The sequence below is a fragment of the Falco punctatus genome (assembly GCF_963210335.1).
Source record: "Falco punctatus genome assembly, chromosome: 1".
NCBI lineage: Eukaryota > Metazoa > Chordata > Aves > Falconiformes > Falconidae > Falco > Falco punctatus.
The window spans coordinates 94,280,619-94,295,488 of NC_137580.1; the positions used below are offsets into that span (position 1 = coordinate 94,280,619).

Sequence of the window (14,870 nt, forward strand, 5' to 3'; positions counted from 1 at the left end):
CATCCCACTGCCCCCCACTCCCATGGACCTGACCCCCACTTTCTGTGCGTATTTTCCCACAAGCGATCTGGGGCCGGCGGGAGCCAGTATGCTCTTCCAGCCCCCGTGGCCAGGAGTTTTCCAGAAGGGATGGGGTGCATTCAGCCCACAGCACTGGGGCTTCGGGGTCCCCCCGGGGTGGGGGCAGCGGAGGCGGTGGGGTTGTTTATGGCCCTGAGCAGCAGCTGCAGGGCGTTCGCTGCGGATGTGCTCTTGCAGCATCCTTCCTGCGGCTGCACCTCCCGCCTGTGCTGCGGTTAGTGGGGCGACGTGCCTGTGCCACGTGGTGGGACAGTGCCCAGCCCCCCGCAGCCCCCGAGAGCCCCTCTTGGGGATGGCGGAGCAGAGAGAAGGACCCTGGTGCAAGGGCTCTGCAAAGACATCGAGCCAGACCCTCACCCTCCTCTTCCTCGCACGAGAAGGCTGTTTCCCAGTGTTGGGGTACCTCCACGTGCCCTCTGGGGGCACAGTGAGCTGCCCCCCCAGCCGTGCCCGCAGCATGCCGGGGTGGGCTGGCAGCCCTGGCACCAGGTTTGCCGTCACTTCTGCTTTCGGGGTGGCACAAGCTCCAGCGCGCAGCTCGGCAGAGGCACCGGTGGGGCTGAGCCGGCTGGGGGGCTCCCAGGGAGCACCGCGCACACCAGCAAGGGGCAGAAAGCCCCTTTTTGGGGTACACCCCACATCCCAGCCAGCCACAGTGGTGGGGGCACGCAGCCCCCAGCCCGTGGTGGCCCCACTCTTGGCGTGACGTCCTTCCCCCGCCAGGCTCTCTGAAACCACAGCCACTCTTCCGCGCCCGCCTTTCCTTCCCCGCCCGGGCGGGAGGCACAGGCGGAGGGCAGCCCACGACGCCCCTCGGCTTTCGGCATTTGCCCAGCCCTGGGGCTGCCCTCGAGCCCCCGAGCCGGACCCTCGCTGGTGATGCCTGCCAGCACTGCAGCTCGGGGTCCTGCAGCATCCCCCGGCAGAGGTGAGCCCCGGCGGGAGGGTGTCCGGTGGGGGATCGGTCCCTGGGATGCTGTGGGTGCAAAGGGGATGCTCAGGGTCCCCCTTGGGGCAAGCGTGGGTCCCTGGGGGGTTCTGCGTGCTGCGCAGTGCTGGTGTCTGGGGTTTTTCAGAGGTGGGTGGGTGCCACGGGGATGTGGGAGCCTCCCAGGGATGCTCGGTGCTGGGGGAGCATTGATGGGTATTTGGATACTGTTGGGTGCAGGGCTGCAGAGACCAGCCACAGGGGCTGCTGAGGGGGGATCGGTGATTGACAGATGTAACGGGGTGGGGGTGGGGTGGGTTTGGGGTGGGTTTGCCTCTCCTCCCACTCCGGCACAGATGCACAGGCACACGGTGTCATCCGCTGCTGCTGGCAGAGGGGGAGGACAGGCACCCCGGGGGGAGTCAATGAAAATGTGTGCAGCATCCCTACGGTTTCATTTCTGCCCGGGGAGTCATCCTGCAACTGCCTGTCCTGCAACAGCCGCCTCCATCGCGGCTCGTTTCCCATTTCCAGACACTCAGCTTCCTTTTCAAAACTTTCTTCTCAAGCGGCGCTGCCGGGGCTGAGCAGGTGCAGGTGCAGGCAGCTTGGCTTTGCTGGCCGTGGCTGGAGGAGGTCAGTGGTCACATCCTCTGACCCCCCGCTAAACCCAAGGTCCCCTCTCCAGTAGGGGAGGAGGATGCTTTGCTCAAGCGCCATCCCTCCTTGGGGCCATTTCCAGCCTGAACAACAGAACTCAGCATCCTCCCACAGAGACCAGCACCTGAATTTCTTCTGCTCCCTTTGTTGCCCTTGCAGGTCCCATGGCACCGGGCCAGGCCGTGCCGGTGATGCTGGTGCTGGTGCTGAGCACCCTGTGGGTGTGCGAGGCCATGCCACCGCCAGAGCCGGGGCAGCACCATGGTGTGCAGTGGGTCTGGGGGGCGGCCGGGCAGGCGCAGGCTGAGCCCCTGCCACTCTCCCGCAGGAAGAGGGCCGACGGTGGGCAGCAGCCCAGCGCCACCGCCACCACGCCAGGGCACGGCCACGATGCCTCCACGATGCTCAGCAGCAACACGAGTGATTCCCCTGAGCCCAACCTGCTGCTGAGCTCTGCCCCAGCACCAGCACCCAGCACCAACGCCAGCCTGCAGCAGGCACTCGTGGTGCCGACCACAGCCGATCCGCAGGACGAGACCGATTCCCCTGATCCCGACCTGCTGCTGGGCTCCACACCAGCACCCAGCACCAACGCCAGCCTGCAGCAGGCACTCACAGCACCCACCACAGCCGATCCGCAGGATGAGACCCATTCCCCTGATCCCGACCTGCTGCTGGGCTCCACACCACCACCAGCACCCAGCACCAACTCCAGCCTGCAGCAGGCACTCACAGCACCCACCACAGCTGATCTGCAGGATGAGACCGATTCCCCTGATCCCGACCTGCTGCAGGGCTCCGAGCCAGCAGAGCCCAGCACACAGGCAGCACCCCAAAAGAGCATCACCACTGTCCCCAGCTGGCTCACATCACCTGGTGAGGAGAAGATGGTGGCCAACGGCACGGACAGCAGCTCGGTGACCCCCCCAGCCCTCGACCCCACCACCACGGGTTACAAGAAAGTCAGGAAAGCTGGAGCTCCCCCTGCGACAACTGGTTTGGCCCCGGGGGTCACGCAGCCTCGGGGGACCACGGCGCCACTCCCCTGGGACCCCAGCAGGGTGATGGGCAAGTGCCTGCTGGCCATCCTGCTGCTGGCACTGGTGGCCGCCACCTTCATGGTGTGCACAGGGGTGCTGGGCACCTTGCTCTGGCGCCGGGCACGGACGGGACACCGCCGGTTCAGCCGCACCGAGATGATCTGCATCTCCTCCCTGCTGCCCGATGGCGAGGTGGCCACCAACGGCCCCAAAGCCGGCCCAGCTCGGCGGCCGAAGCTGCTGCTCAATGGCAGCTCCGAGGCTGACGGTGACAACCTGACTCTCAGCAGCTTCCTGCCAGAGCACTCCTGAGCTGCGGGGACTGGTCCTGCATCCCGCAGGGACTGGTTCTGCATCCCGCAGCATCGCGGGGCTGTGGCCATGGTGCCCGCTCCCTGGCGCTGCCACACATGGAGCCACGAGCAGGGGACCCCCATCCCCTTGGGTCGGTGTTTTCACTTGGACCGGCGTGATGGGGAGCTGCTTTCCCCCAGGGTGAGCTCAGCCCTTGCGGCCGACCCCATTAAAGCGCTATCTGGACGTGGTGGTCTCTTTCTGGTGGGGACAGTGCCCGCCAGCCCCCCAGCCCCCTCCCCTCTCCCTGCCTTCCCATATCCCCTTGCTAAAATTTCACTTCTCCATCCTTCCTCCCCAGCAGCAGCCCCAGCCCCTGGGTGGGAGCAGAAACAAAACCCACAGACACCCCTCACCGGGCAGAAACAACCCCCCCCCGCAGCCCCAGGGACCCCCTCCCCACGTGGGGCTCAGCCTCGTGCCATGGTGTGGGAGCGGAAAAGGTGGTGGTGCCACGGCGGAAATGGCGGGGGGGGGACGGGGGACAGGGACAGGGATGGGTGCGCTCGTGGCGTAACGTGTTCCTGCCCTGCAGCGAGGCAAGGGGACGCCGCCGGCACTGTCACTACCCGTCAGGATGGTCCTGTGCGCTGCCGGTGCACCCAGGGCTTGTCCCCGGTGGGAAAGTGGTGGTCACAGGCTCTTAGTCTCGTGGGGTGTCGCTGGCCCAGGTTGTCCCTGCATGGCTGGGGCCGGAGGGATGGGGAGAGCAAAGCCATGCACAGTCACCAAGGGTCCCAGTCCCACTGTCTTGCCTGTACCTGGGGGGCTGAAGAGGCCTCAGGTTTGCTGCCAGGTCCCACCTCCCCCAGGGCACTGGTGTCAGTCGTCCCTTAAGCCACCAGCCCGACCCCTTCCCTGTGCCTGGCCCTGGAGGGGCCACCCAAGGGAGCAGAAATATCCCGGGACTGTCCCTGCCCTGCTCAGCGTCCCCCTGTCTCCATCCCCATCGCTGTCTCAGCTGGTCCCAGGGTCCCTGTCCCTCCATCCCTGTCCTGGCTGTGGCCAGGCTCAGCGTCCCCATCCCTCCATCCCCACCCCTCCTCTGCCAGATTCGGAGTCCCCATCCCCCCGGCCCCATCCCCCCCTCCAGGTTTGCAGCGCACAAGCGCTGGAGCCACCCCATCCCCCAGCTGCACCCTGGGTGCCTCAAAAGCCACCTCTGGGGGTGGCCGCCCCGTGGGTGGGTTGGTAGCGCAGCAGCTCACCTGCACCCCGGCCCCGCCGCCTGTTTACATTCACACGGCGCTTCGGATATTTTCCATCTGGGGCCGAGCGCTGGGGCCCCACTCCCTGCTGCAAATGTAAATGTTTATGGGTGACTCAGCGTGGGCGAGGGGCTCCGCAGCCGGTGGCGGTGGCCGGTCCCCAGATGGGACACCTGGGTTTTGGGCTTCCTGGCGATGCCACCCTGCTCTGTGTCCCCGTGCGTGTGGGTGCCAGCACCCTGCCGTGCTGAAAAGCAGCCGCAGGAGCTCATGGCTCAGCCGTGATGGGCACAAAGGTTTATGTGCTGTTGGGGCCAGGCTGGGGAATGGGAGCCCATGGGGGCCACTGTCACCCACAGGGGCCACCGCCACCCACAGGGGCCACCGTCACCCCCAGCCCCACTTTCTTTCGGAGGCAAAGGTATGCCCTCATCATCCGGCTTCACCCCGCAGCGGCTCATCCAGCCTCTGCCCCCGCTCCAGGTGAGGATGAGGCTGGTGGGACCCGAGAAGGCGGGTGGGTGCAGGTGGGAGGGATGGCTCCCAGCCCCGTGCCTGCCCCTCTGGACCAGGAGCCCAGCGAGGATAAACTTTCCTCCACCGCCGGAGCGGGAGCCGGCTGCCGGGAGCCGGGAATCGCCCTATTTGGCATCGTCGGCGGGTCCTGTCGGGCTGCCATGTCCCAGCTCACGGCAGAGGAATCCGCAGGAAGCCAGCTGGGGTCCCAGCAGGACCCTCGGGCACGCGGCCCCGGCCAGCCCCAGCCCGTGCGGCAGGAGGGCAGCGTGCGGTGCAGGGGGCAGCGGGTGGCGTGGGGCTGTGCACAGTGGTGTGCGCCATGCTGTGCCGTGCACGGTGCTGTGCACGCCGTGGTGCAGCTCCACAGGATCAGTCCCCACGGGTATTTCGCTGGCACAGCAAAGTGCAGCCCAGTGAAGCAAATTACAAGCAGAGCAAGGCCAAAATGTCTCAAATTGCAGGTTACGGCCGGCCGGCTGCACCGCGGAGCCGAGCCCTGCGGGTCCCCACGTTCCAGCTGACCCAAATTACAAAGCGGGGCCGGGGTGGCAGTGCCCTGCCCAGCACCCAGCGGCCGAGCCCTCCCCAGCCGCAGGCAAAAACAGCATCGTAATGGCCGGTGTGTGCTGGCACCGGGGGCTGCCTGTCCCCGTGCCCCTGCGGCCGCAGGGAGAGCCCAGGGCATGGACAGGGAGCCTGGATGGGGATGGTGGGGACCACGGCTGCGGAAGGGTGGGGACTCTGGGCAGGATGGGATGGGGATGCTGGGCAGGGAGGGGTGGGGATCCTGGATGAGGAGGGATGGGGACCCTGGGCAGGATGGGATGGGGACCCTGGATGAGGAGGCTCAGCCCAACGCCGGCATTGCTGGGCACATGGGGAGGAATCGCAGCCCGGTCCCCATCTGGGCTGCAGGAGCCAGTCCGGATGCCGCTGGCGCTGCTCCAGGCCGGCTTGCCTCAGCAATGCGGCCGCCCTCGCACCCCCCAGCCTCCCCTTGCCTTTCCCCCTTCCCCTCTAAGATTTCAGCAGTGATCATTTAAGGCCGGGAAAAGCCACCCCAGCAGCTGCGTGGAGCCGCCAGCTGCAGACAGATGGACGGACTCGTTATTTCTGGGAGCCATGATTACGTTTGGCGACGCCGGTTGAAACCCATATGGCGCCGGTTCCCCTCCGGTGCCAGCAGCGATGGGGACAGGCACCCTCACCCCTAGCCCCGCAGCAGCCGCAGGCCCTGGGTACTGGTGATGGGCTGGTTTTTTTTTTGCGGGGGGATCTGGCAGGGTCCCCAGGGAGGCGCAGAGGCAAATCGCAAGAGGATGAGGTCACCCGCTGCCGGCTGCAGCCTCTTGAGCAACCTCAGCCCAGACGGAGGGGACTGTGGTGGGGTGGGCAGAGCTCTGCCGGGGACGGGGGGGTCCAAGTGATGACCCCAGACCCCCAGCCTGGAGACCCTGCCCTGGGGAGCTGTGTGGCTGCTGCTGCTGCATTGGCCTGGGGAGCCACAGGGGTGGTTTTCTGCACCCCACGGCACGGGCGGCTGTGCCACGGCATTGCCAGGCTGGGGCATTTAGGAAAAGCTCTCCTGAAATGAAGGCGGGGGTCCCAAGCCCTGTTTGCTCCTGTGCCACGCTGCCAGCCCCCAATAACGCTGGGGCACTGAGCCCGACAGCCTCACTGTCCCACTGGGATCCCAGGTGCTGTGTGGCCTCGCTGGCCGTGCCCACCACCTTGTGCCTGCGCCCAGGCAGGGCTGCAGGGGCTGGGCTTGCAGGGCTGGGCACGGGGCAGGGTCTGGCCCTGGAATGGGGCGATGAGGGGTCCTGGAGCACTGTGAAAGGCAGCTGGGTGGGGTGGATGCTTGCTCCTGGCGTGGCATTGCTGGGAAGCATTTTGGGGGTGCCAGTACCACTGTCCTGCCATGGCGCTCAGCCACATGGCCAGGGGATGGGGTTTTACCTCCGCCCTCATGGATAAGAACACCCCCGCAACAACCCCCCCGTGTGACCCCCTTTCCTACTTGCAGCCCAAAAAGAGGCCCCTTCCAGAATGGGGCCAGAATGACAGGGGGCACCAGGGCTCCCCACTTTGCTGGCAGGGCAAGAGGCTGGGAAGCCCCCCCAGCCTGCAGCTGGGTTTTGGCTGGGAGGGGGCTGGGGGGCGCCTGCCCCTCACTGGCCTCCTGCGCTCCCTCCCCAGCCCGGCCCTAATGAGAACAAGCTGGTCCCGGGCTGCGGCGCAGGAGGAGGAGAAGGAGAAGGAGGAGGAGAAGGAGGAGGAGGAGGAGAAGAAGGAGAAGGAGGAGGCTCCATCCCAGCAGGCAAGCAGAAAGGGGCACGAGGAGGCGAGTTGTGCGGGACAGACCTTGTCCTCCCTGCTCCCTCCTGCCGACGCGGCGGCTGTGGGCAAGGTGAGGATCCCACTGGCAGTGCCAGACTGCTCCCCAGTTTCAGGGTGGCTCCTGAGCGGGGTGCAGGCTGCCCCATGGCCAGGGTGCTGCGGGGAGGGCTGGGCATGGTCCCTACGGTGGGACACGGGATGGAGCCTGCCAGGTGCCTGGGCACGGTTCAGAGGATGCTGCACCTGGACAACATCAAAACCGTGAATTTCCCGAATGTTTGGGGGGTGGAGGGGAGCGGAGTGGGGTTCGCTTGTGTCTGGCCGAGCCGGAGCCAGGGACATACTGTGGGGATGGGGGTGGGTGAGGATGGGATGGGGATGGGAATGGGATGGATGGGATGGGATGGGATGGGATGGGGTTGGGAAGGGAGGTCTGGTGATGGCCAGGGCAACAGGCCCTGCTCTTGGCACTGATTTGGGCTTCGGTCAGCACTTCTGTGGCTGTGGCTGCTCATCAGCTCCGCTTGCTAACGGCAAATGAATGCCTTCACCTTCCCCTGGACCCCTCTCCCTGCCCCTCCCCATGGCGAAGGTGGTGGAGAGGGAGAAGGAAGGGGCTCATCCCAGCCCCCCAAATCCCCTTGTCCTGGCAGTGCTGCCATTACTGCAGTGAGCCAAGAGCCCATGGCAGCAGCGATGCCTGCGGTGAGTCGGGAGGGTCGGTGGTCTGGGGGCACCTCCTGCCTCTGCCGCCGTTTGTTTGCTCTGGTTTAATACAAACCAGATTTTTGCAGCTGGGAAGGAGCCTGAAAGCCAAGTCCTGCTGCTGGAGTCCCTCCCGGTTTGCAGCGCTGCTGGGCTGGGTTTATTTGGGGGGAGGGAAATGGGAGGCGGGTTGGGATTTGGGGGGCTTGAGGTTGGGGGAATTGCCCTGGGGGGTCTCCACCAACAGAGCCGGGGAGCTGGTTTTTGAGACCTTCCCGCGGGGCCGAGCAGAGGGGGTGAGCTCTGGGAACGGCTCGATGGCGTTACGTGGCACGACGCAGCCGAAAGGCGCTGCTGTCCCCTGGGAACGCGACGCGACGCGGTGGGGATGGCCGCAGCCCGCTCCCCAACCCCGTGGGGGTGCAGAGCCTGGCCGGGGGCTTCGGACCATGTGCAGGGATGGGAAACGCTCGTCTCATGTCCGACAATGCACCACGGGCTGCGGGGGCCGGTGTGGGCAGATCCAGCCCCATCCAGCACAGAGGAGTGAGGCGGGGTGAGGGGATGGCACTGGCCTTCCCCCTTCCCCGGGGATGCTCGGACAGCCGGGACCCCTGAGCCCTGCACCCCGGCTCCAGGGCTGTCCTTTGGCAAAGGCTCTGGGGGGTCCCACGCACCCCGTGGTGGCACCGCTCAGCCGCTGCAGCAGCACCGGGGTGAAATCCTGCCGCCAACCTATTTTTAGCCACATTTAAGCTGGGAATCATTTGTAATGGTCTGTGCTGGGATGAGAGGTTGGGAAATGCCACTCGCGCTGGGGGCTGGCCCCTTGGCAGCGTCGCCTGTGTCAAAGTTTCCACTGGAAACCTCAATTTTTTCAGGAATTTTCTAATCAGCCAAATAACCGTTGTCTGAAGCCGGCTGTTGGCAGCAGCCCCGGTCCCCTCGCCGTGCACACAGCGTCCCCCAGGCTTGAGCAATTGAGTTCAGCTGGTTTCCATCTATTTTTGCAGCGCGCCATTGCAAAACAAACACAGACCCTTGCTCAGCGTCGGGGGCGAGGAAACCAGAGCTGCATTTTGCTTTTCTTAAGGAAATTCAGCTGTGTGAATAAGCAAGCGCCTGAGCTAACTGTCGGCGGCTTGTCCCGCTGCGCCAGAGCCATGCGCAGGGCTCAGGGTGGGCGCATCGCGTGGCTGTGCTTGCGCCGGGGTTTGGGGGGGGGGGTCTCACTCCATCGGGGTGTTAATGTTTTGCCCTCCCCTCTGCATCCCACAGGCCGTCGTGCACAAGCCCGGAGGGCGATGGCAGCGCTGCTGGCGATGGTCGCATGGCTGCTGCTGCTGGTGGCAGCCCCGGCACGCTCGGCAGCCCCCCGGCGCACCGTGGTGTTGCCCGATGGTGGGGGCAGTGGGGATGGTGAGGAGGTATCAGCTGTGCCACCCATCCACCATGTGACACCCGGGACCGGCCCGACGGTGGGGGACGCGGTGGGGACCACAGTCACCAACAGCTCAGCACCAGGCAGCGTGCTGGATGGGCTGGTGGACTTCTTCAAGGAGTACATGCTGCTGGTGGTGGTGGTGGGCTCGCTGGCCTTCGTCCTCCTCTTCATCATCTGTGCCGCCGTCATCGTCCGGCAGAAGCACAAGGCATCCGCCTACTACCCCTCTTCTTTCCCCAAGAAGAAGTACGTGGACCAGCAGGACAAAGTGGGGGGGCCCCGGGATTTCAGCGAGGTGCCTGAGAAAGCCCCCAACCCTGGCACCGAGGAGCCGCTCGACTGCAACCGGCAGCTGCAGGCAGACATCCTCGCCGCTGCCCAGAACCTCAGATCCCCCCACAAGGCGCCGCTGGCCAACGGGGCCCAGGGGGAGCAGAGCCCCCCCGCCGAGGAAGACGAGGAAGGAAGCAAAAAGTTGGGTGATGAGCAACCGGCCAAGCCCCCTCCCCAAAATGCAGGTGCTGAGGAAGCAGTGAGCGCCACAGGAGCAGGGGGCGAGGGGACCCCCAACACATCCCAGGATGGCCCCCCGGCCCCCCCTGGCATCTAGGGCAGGGACCCGGTCCCAGGCGAGCCTGAGGAGCTGCCGGCCCGGGGACACCCCACAGACACGCGATGGACCTGGTGGTTTGTTGCTCCATACGTACGTGGCGGCTCAAGGAAGCCCCGATGAAGCCCCCCACTCCCCCCTGCTCCCCCACCCCACACCGGGGCCCACTGACCCTTGCACCGGCGAGACGCTGTGGCAAAGCCAAGGGGTTTTTTAGCAGATGGAATTTTTCTGCAGGGCTGGAACACCAGCAGCCCTATCGCTCCTGCTGCCCAAGGGGCTTTTCCTACCCCCAGACATTGGGTGTGTGCAGACCCCCGTCCCCAGCTCCCGCTCTGTCCCCTCCCCCGGTGCTGCGCCAGGTAGCCTTCGCCCTCCACCAGCTTTCTTCTAAATGTTATTTGACTAATTAGCAGCATCCTGGTCCATTCCGGGCACCTGGATGGGAGCTGCATCCCTCTGGGTAGGCGTGGGACCACGGCTGGGGGGGTCTCAGCAGCTGCCCCCCCTCTGCAGTGAGCAGGGCAGGGGCCCGCTGTGGCCTCGGGCACCATGGGCTGGCCTTGCCAACTGTTGTGGCCACTGAGGTCGGGATGACCTTGGCCATCCTTGCCCAGATAAGGGGAGAAAGGAGAAGGGTTTAGTGGCAAGGACCCACTCTTTCATTTTTTTTTTACCCCAAAGCTGTGACCCAAGGGCAGCCAAGAGCCCAGCTGGACTTTTGCCTTATTTTCTTAACCCCTTCAACTATTAATAAAGACATTTCCTACGCAGATTTCCTCTCCTGTGTGTTTCTGCAGCTCACTGGGTGGCCCAAGCACAACCCCCCATGTCTGTTTGCTCCTTCAGAGCCCTCCCTGCATCACACCAGGTTTCAGCTCCAGCCCCACGGGGCCCACGGGTGCCCCCCGAGAGCAGCTGGCAGCCAGCCTGGCCATGCTTCGGGGTGAAGGCTATCTGTGTGGGTGAAACCCTGGGAGCTGGAGAATGTGCTTAACACGCACAAAATCTGCACGTGACAAACCATTTCTGGGAAATTTTTATCTTGCACCCCACAGGCGAGGGCGGGGGGACTGCGGTGCTGCCGCACACCCCAGCACAAGGACGCAGCTGCACCCAGCAGGGGTGGCAGGCAAGTAAAAAGAGGCTTTTCTACCTCAAAAGCAACACATCCCGGTATCCCTGCATCGCTACATCCGTGCATCCCCATAACCCTGCATTTTGTCCCAGCCACAGGGCAGGCAGGATGTGTCCCCGGGTCCCTGCATCAGGACACCCTTCCCCTTTGGAAGAGCGTGCCAGTTTTTATCTCCCTCTTGCAGTTTGTTGTGGGGCTTTCACAAGCACCATGAGCTGATTCTGCTTCAAAGCAGACATGGCTGGCTGGAATTTCCCTGATTTTTTTTTTTTTTTTTTTTTTTTAACTGGGGAAACCACAGGACTGCTCCCAAGGAGCAAGGCACATTCCTCGCTGCAGGAGGGCAGCAGGAGATGGGGCCATGCCAAGGGACAGCATCCGGCGCATGGGGTGGTGCCCAGCTGAGGTACCGCAAGAGCAGTCTCACATGTGAGTGACAAACCACAGCAGCAACACGTGGCCTGCTCTGCATTTAAAAAAAAAAAATTAAAAAAATATTGTGGACAGATGTATTAAGAATAGCCACTTCTTTTTAAATGGTTTTTAAAACACCCTAGGTATGAAAAAAAGCAAGTAAGGTTTCTCGTGTGGTTTCAAGTCTTCAGAGGAGGCAAAGTTTGCAAGTGTGTTTTCTGTTTGTTTTTGAAATTTATGGGAATACTCCCTGGGAAAAAAGCAGCCACCAAAAGGCAGAGGAGAGCACGGTGGCCTGCAGCACAGCAGGTAAGCCATGCCAGATACCACACCACGCTGACCTTCCACACACCAGTGTGCCCCCAGCTCCTGGGGAGCCAGCTCACACGCTCGGCGTGCAAATCCTCGAGGCAAACATCAGCCATGCTCTCCCCACAACCCGCTCCTCTGGCAAATCTCAGCTGAACTGCAGCCCTTGGGATGCGGAGGCATCTCCAGAGGGCAGGGAACCACCCCTGCTCGCTCCCCCTCCTCAGCCCTACATCCCACTACACCCTTCCTCTCCTGGGCTCAAGCCCAAGGGCACATTTACTCTCCTTAACAAAGCACTTAGGTCAAAGGTTGAATTCTTAAAGAAGATGCTCCAGAATTAAGATTGCTCCTGTAATGGGAGCTTAAAAAAAGAAAAATAATAATAAAGCAAATAGCCCTGAAGGGATTCGAGCAGAAGCCAGCCCTGCTAGCACTGGTCTGTACTTCCTGGGGCGATGGCACCCAGTGCCCACTTGCCCTCTACTGCCAGCAGAATTGCCCTGGCACCCTGGAAAGGAGGAGCTCACACAGATTGTGAAATGAAACTCCGACACAGCGGTAGTCTGCAGGCAGACACACTGCCCCACATTTGTATACTGCATTGATACACAGACGGATCTGTAGTTCTTACATAAACGTTAAGACCAAGGCAACATTTCCCACTAAATTCTGTAGAATATTAGGCAAAACTATACATCCTCCAAAAAAGTGCAGCCCTTCCAGTACCGGAACATCAGGATTTTCTCTCCAGAAAGAAGCCACCGTGTTCTCTGCAGCTAAGCAGCCTTCTTCACTTTTACATTTCACAGTCGTGACAGGGCACAGGCTGCTGAAATACCCACATCCCAGTTGTGTAAGCACAACGACAGTGGCTGTACACACACGAGCAGTGACATGTTGTGCGTAAGTTGTGCGTATCTTACAGCTTCATTTAGTAGTGCGCAGGATCCTACTAACAGCTAGAATAATTGCACCGCAAATTTAAGTGGAATGAGGACAAGCTTTACAGTCAGTTTAGGCATTGTTTGCTTTCTTCTCTGACTCTTCTTTGTTTGGATCCTGCTTCAACTTGTAATCAGCCAATGCAGCCTTGATTGCATCTTCAGCCAACACTACAAACAAAACAAGTATTTCAAAGATGACAAAAATCCTTTAGAACAAAAGATGCCGTAAAAACAAGGGCAGCTAGTAGTCATCACCATTGCAGGTAGCACTGGTCAGCACCTTAGAAAAAGAATGTCAGAATCTGAACACTTTATTACAAGCCTGCTGAGCTATGAGGTCCAAAAGATGAAAGGGATCTGAAAACTCTTAACATCCCCCACCTGCCCCCCTGAAATCTGAATATAAGCACGCTTCTCTTATGGGCCAACCTTAGCTGTTCCTTGTGCAGAAACTTTATTTGGAAAACAACATTCAGAAGCACCTGCGCTGTTCCCAGAAGTCTTCCTCTCAAGTACAAGTTTATATTTGAACTTTCACCGTTTGGCCCTTTACTTACTTGAGCAGTGCAGTTTGACTGGAGGAAGGCAGAGTTCTTTAGCAATATCAGTATTCTTGATTTTCAATGCTTCATCAACCTGAAACACAGGTAGTGTGTGGTCACCGGTCATGTGAGGTACAACACAGGCTACAAAGGCATTTGTTAAGAGTGCTTTCATGCTCCAGAGCCAACAGAATCCACACAGAAGAACATCTCAACTGCCAGGGGCAGCAAAGGATGCTGGAATTAAGGAACTTCTCAGATTGAGCGGTGGTAGGAATGAGCTGCGACACCACATACTGGTGTCACAGAGTGAGTGCTACCAGCTGGGCTGCCCTAAATGTGCTTATCTACTACCGTAATACAGAAATGCATTACTTGTCTACAGAAAGAAAGATCTAAATGATCTAAAGACGCTCCATAATTAAACTTTCTTCCAGAATATGCAATCAGCATAGTTTGCTTGCTGCTTAAGACACGAAATACTTCCCTGCAGATTAATGGAGATTCTTGGAAAAGGCAGCTATCGCCCTAGAGGTCAGGCCACTAACAGGGCTGCTTTCTAAGCTACTGTACTGCAGTGCACAAAGTCAGTCCTGGGATTCCTAAGACAGTGTTTCCTACGTGATCCCAACAGACAACACGGGCATGTTTAAAGCTTTGAAGGCATTCCATGGCATCACCTCCGATTCCAGTGGGCACCCTTACCGTTTTCCCTTTGACCCACTCTGTTGCCAGTGAACTTGACGCAATGGCTGACCCGCAACCAAAGGTTTTGAAGCGGGCATCGATGATCCTCCCGTTCTCATCCACTTCCACCTGTGAGAGCATCAGTGGCACCTCAGGGGCTGGCTCGGCTGTGCCAGCCACCCCAGAGCCACCTTGTCAGGGCCAGGAGGGGCCCCGGGGAGCGGGACAGGCCCTGCCCAGGCCCCAGGGGACATTTTAGGGTGCAGAGAGCGTGAAGAGGGAAGGCCGCACTGCATCCCTGAGGGGAAAGAAGGGGGGTTGGGCCTCGCAGCAGCCGCTAGTGACCCCCCCTCCCCCGTGCCTGCGGGTCCCCAAGGTCACCTGCAGCTTCATGACATCGCCGCAGGCCGGGGCGCCCACCAGGCCGGTGCCCACGTTCTTGGCATTGCGGTCGAGGGAGCCGACATTGCGCGGGTTCTCGTAGTGATCCACCACCTGCGAGGACACCGCGTCACCACCAGCCACCACGGGTATCCCCAGCCACCCTCCTCGTCCTCGTCCCCCTCCACCTCCCCACAGCCCCTCACCTTCTTGTGGTAGCCCAGCCTGGCCGCCGCCTCCCCGCGCCCAGGCCGTAGCAGCGCCGCCCCCACCGCCCTCAGCGCCGCCATCTTGAGCCTCCCGCCGGGTGGGGGCGGCCTCGTGCCGCCTTTTTATACCCTCGGGCGGGGCCGGCCACGGCCCCGCGCTGCCTCAGGGCCGGCGCCGAGCGCTACCCGAGGGGCTGAGGGCTGCCTGCAAAATAAGCCTCGTACTGCTGTCGCTGAAAGCATCGCTCAACGCCGTTTCCAATCGCGACACGGTTTTTATCGCGACGCGCGGCGCACGTGCGGGCCGCGGCAGCCACACTCAATATGGCGGGCGAGCGGCGCCGCGCACGCCCC

General features: G+C 61.9%; 3 protein-coding genes across 4 annotated transcripts; 2 read left to right on the plus strand and 1 right to left on the minus strand.

The window, feature by feature from the left end:
• Window positions 1–362: 362 nt before the first annotated feature.
• SELPLG (selectin P ligand) lies at window positions 363–3,249 on the plus strand. The gene is made up of 2 exons (XM_080373815.1): window positions 363–1,009; window positions 1,829–3,249. The coding sequence occupies exons 1-2, from the start codon at window positions 961–963 to the stop codon at window positions 3,019–3,021; spliced, it is 1,242 nt and encodes a 413-aa protein (XP_080229941.1). The 5' UTR covers window positions 363–960; the 3' UTR covers window positions 3,022–3,249.
• A 1,430-nt stretch (window positions 3,250–4,679) lies between these two features.
• Window positions 4,680–10,664, plus strand: TMEM119 (transmembrane protein 119). Its single transcript, XM_080373843.1, has 3 exons — window positions 4,680–4,754; window positions 6,990–7,200; window positions 9,114–10,664. Exons 1-3 carry the CDS (start codon window positions 4,695–4,697, stop codon window positions 9,887–9,889), a joined length of 1,047 nt encoding a protein of 348 aa, XP_080229969.1. The 5' UTR covers window positions 4,680–4,694; the 3' UTR covers window positions 9,890–10,664.
• A 1,648-nt stretch (window positions 10,665–12,312) lies between these two features.
• On the minus strand, window positions 12,313–14,793 carry ISCU (iron-sulfur cluster assembly enzyme). 2 transcript variants are annotated; one of them, XM_080374155.1, is made up of 5 exons: window positions 14,514–14,753; window positions 14,308–14,421; window positions 13,945–14,055; window positions 13,255–13,333; window positions 12,313–12,865 (listed from the first exon to the last, which is right to left on the minus strand). In XM_080374155.1, exons 1-5 carry the CDS (start codon window positions 14,595–14,597, stop codon window positions 12,768–12,770), a joined length of 486 nt encoding a protein of 161 aa, XP_080230281.1. In that variant the 5' UTR covers window positions 14,598–14,753; the 3' UTR covers window positions 12,313–12,767. The 2 variants fall into 2 exon arrangements, with proteins under 2 accessions (XP_080230281.1, XP_080230282.1); XM_080374156.1 differs by lacking the exon at window positions 12,313–12,865 and adding an exon at window positions 12,917–12,977 and having other exon boundaries at window positions 14,514–14,793.
• Window positions 14,794–14,870: the final 77 nt, after the last annotated feature.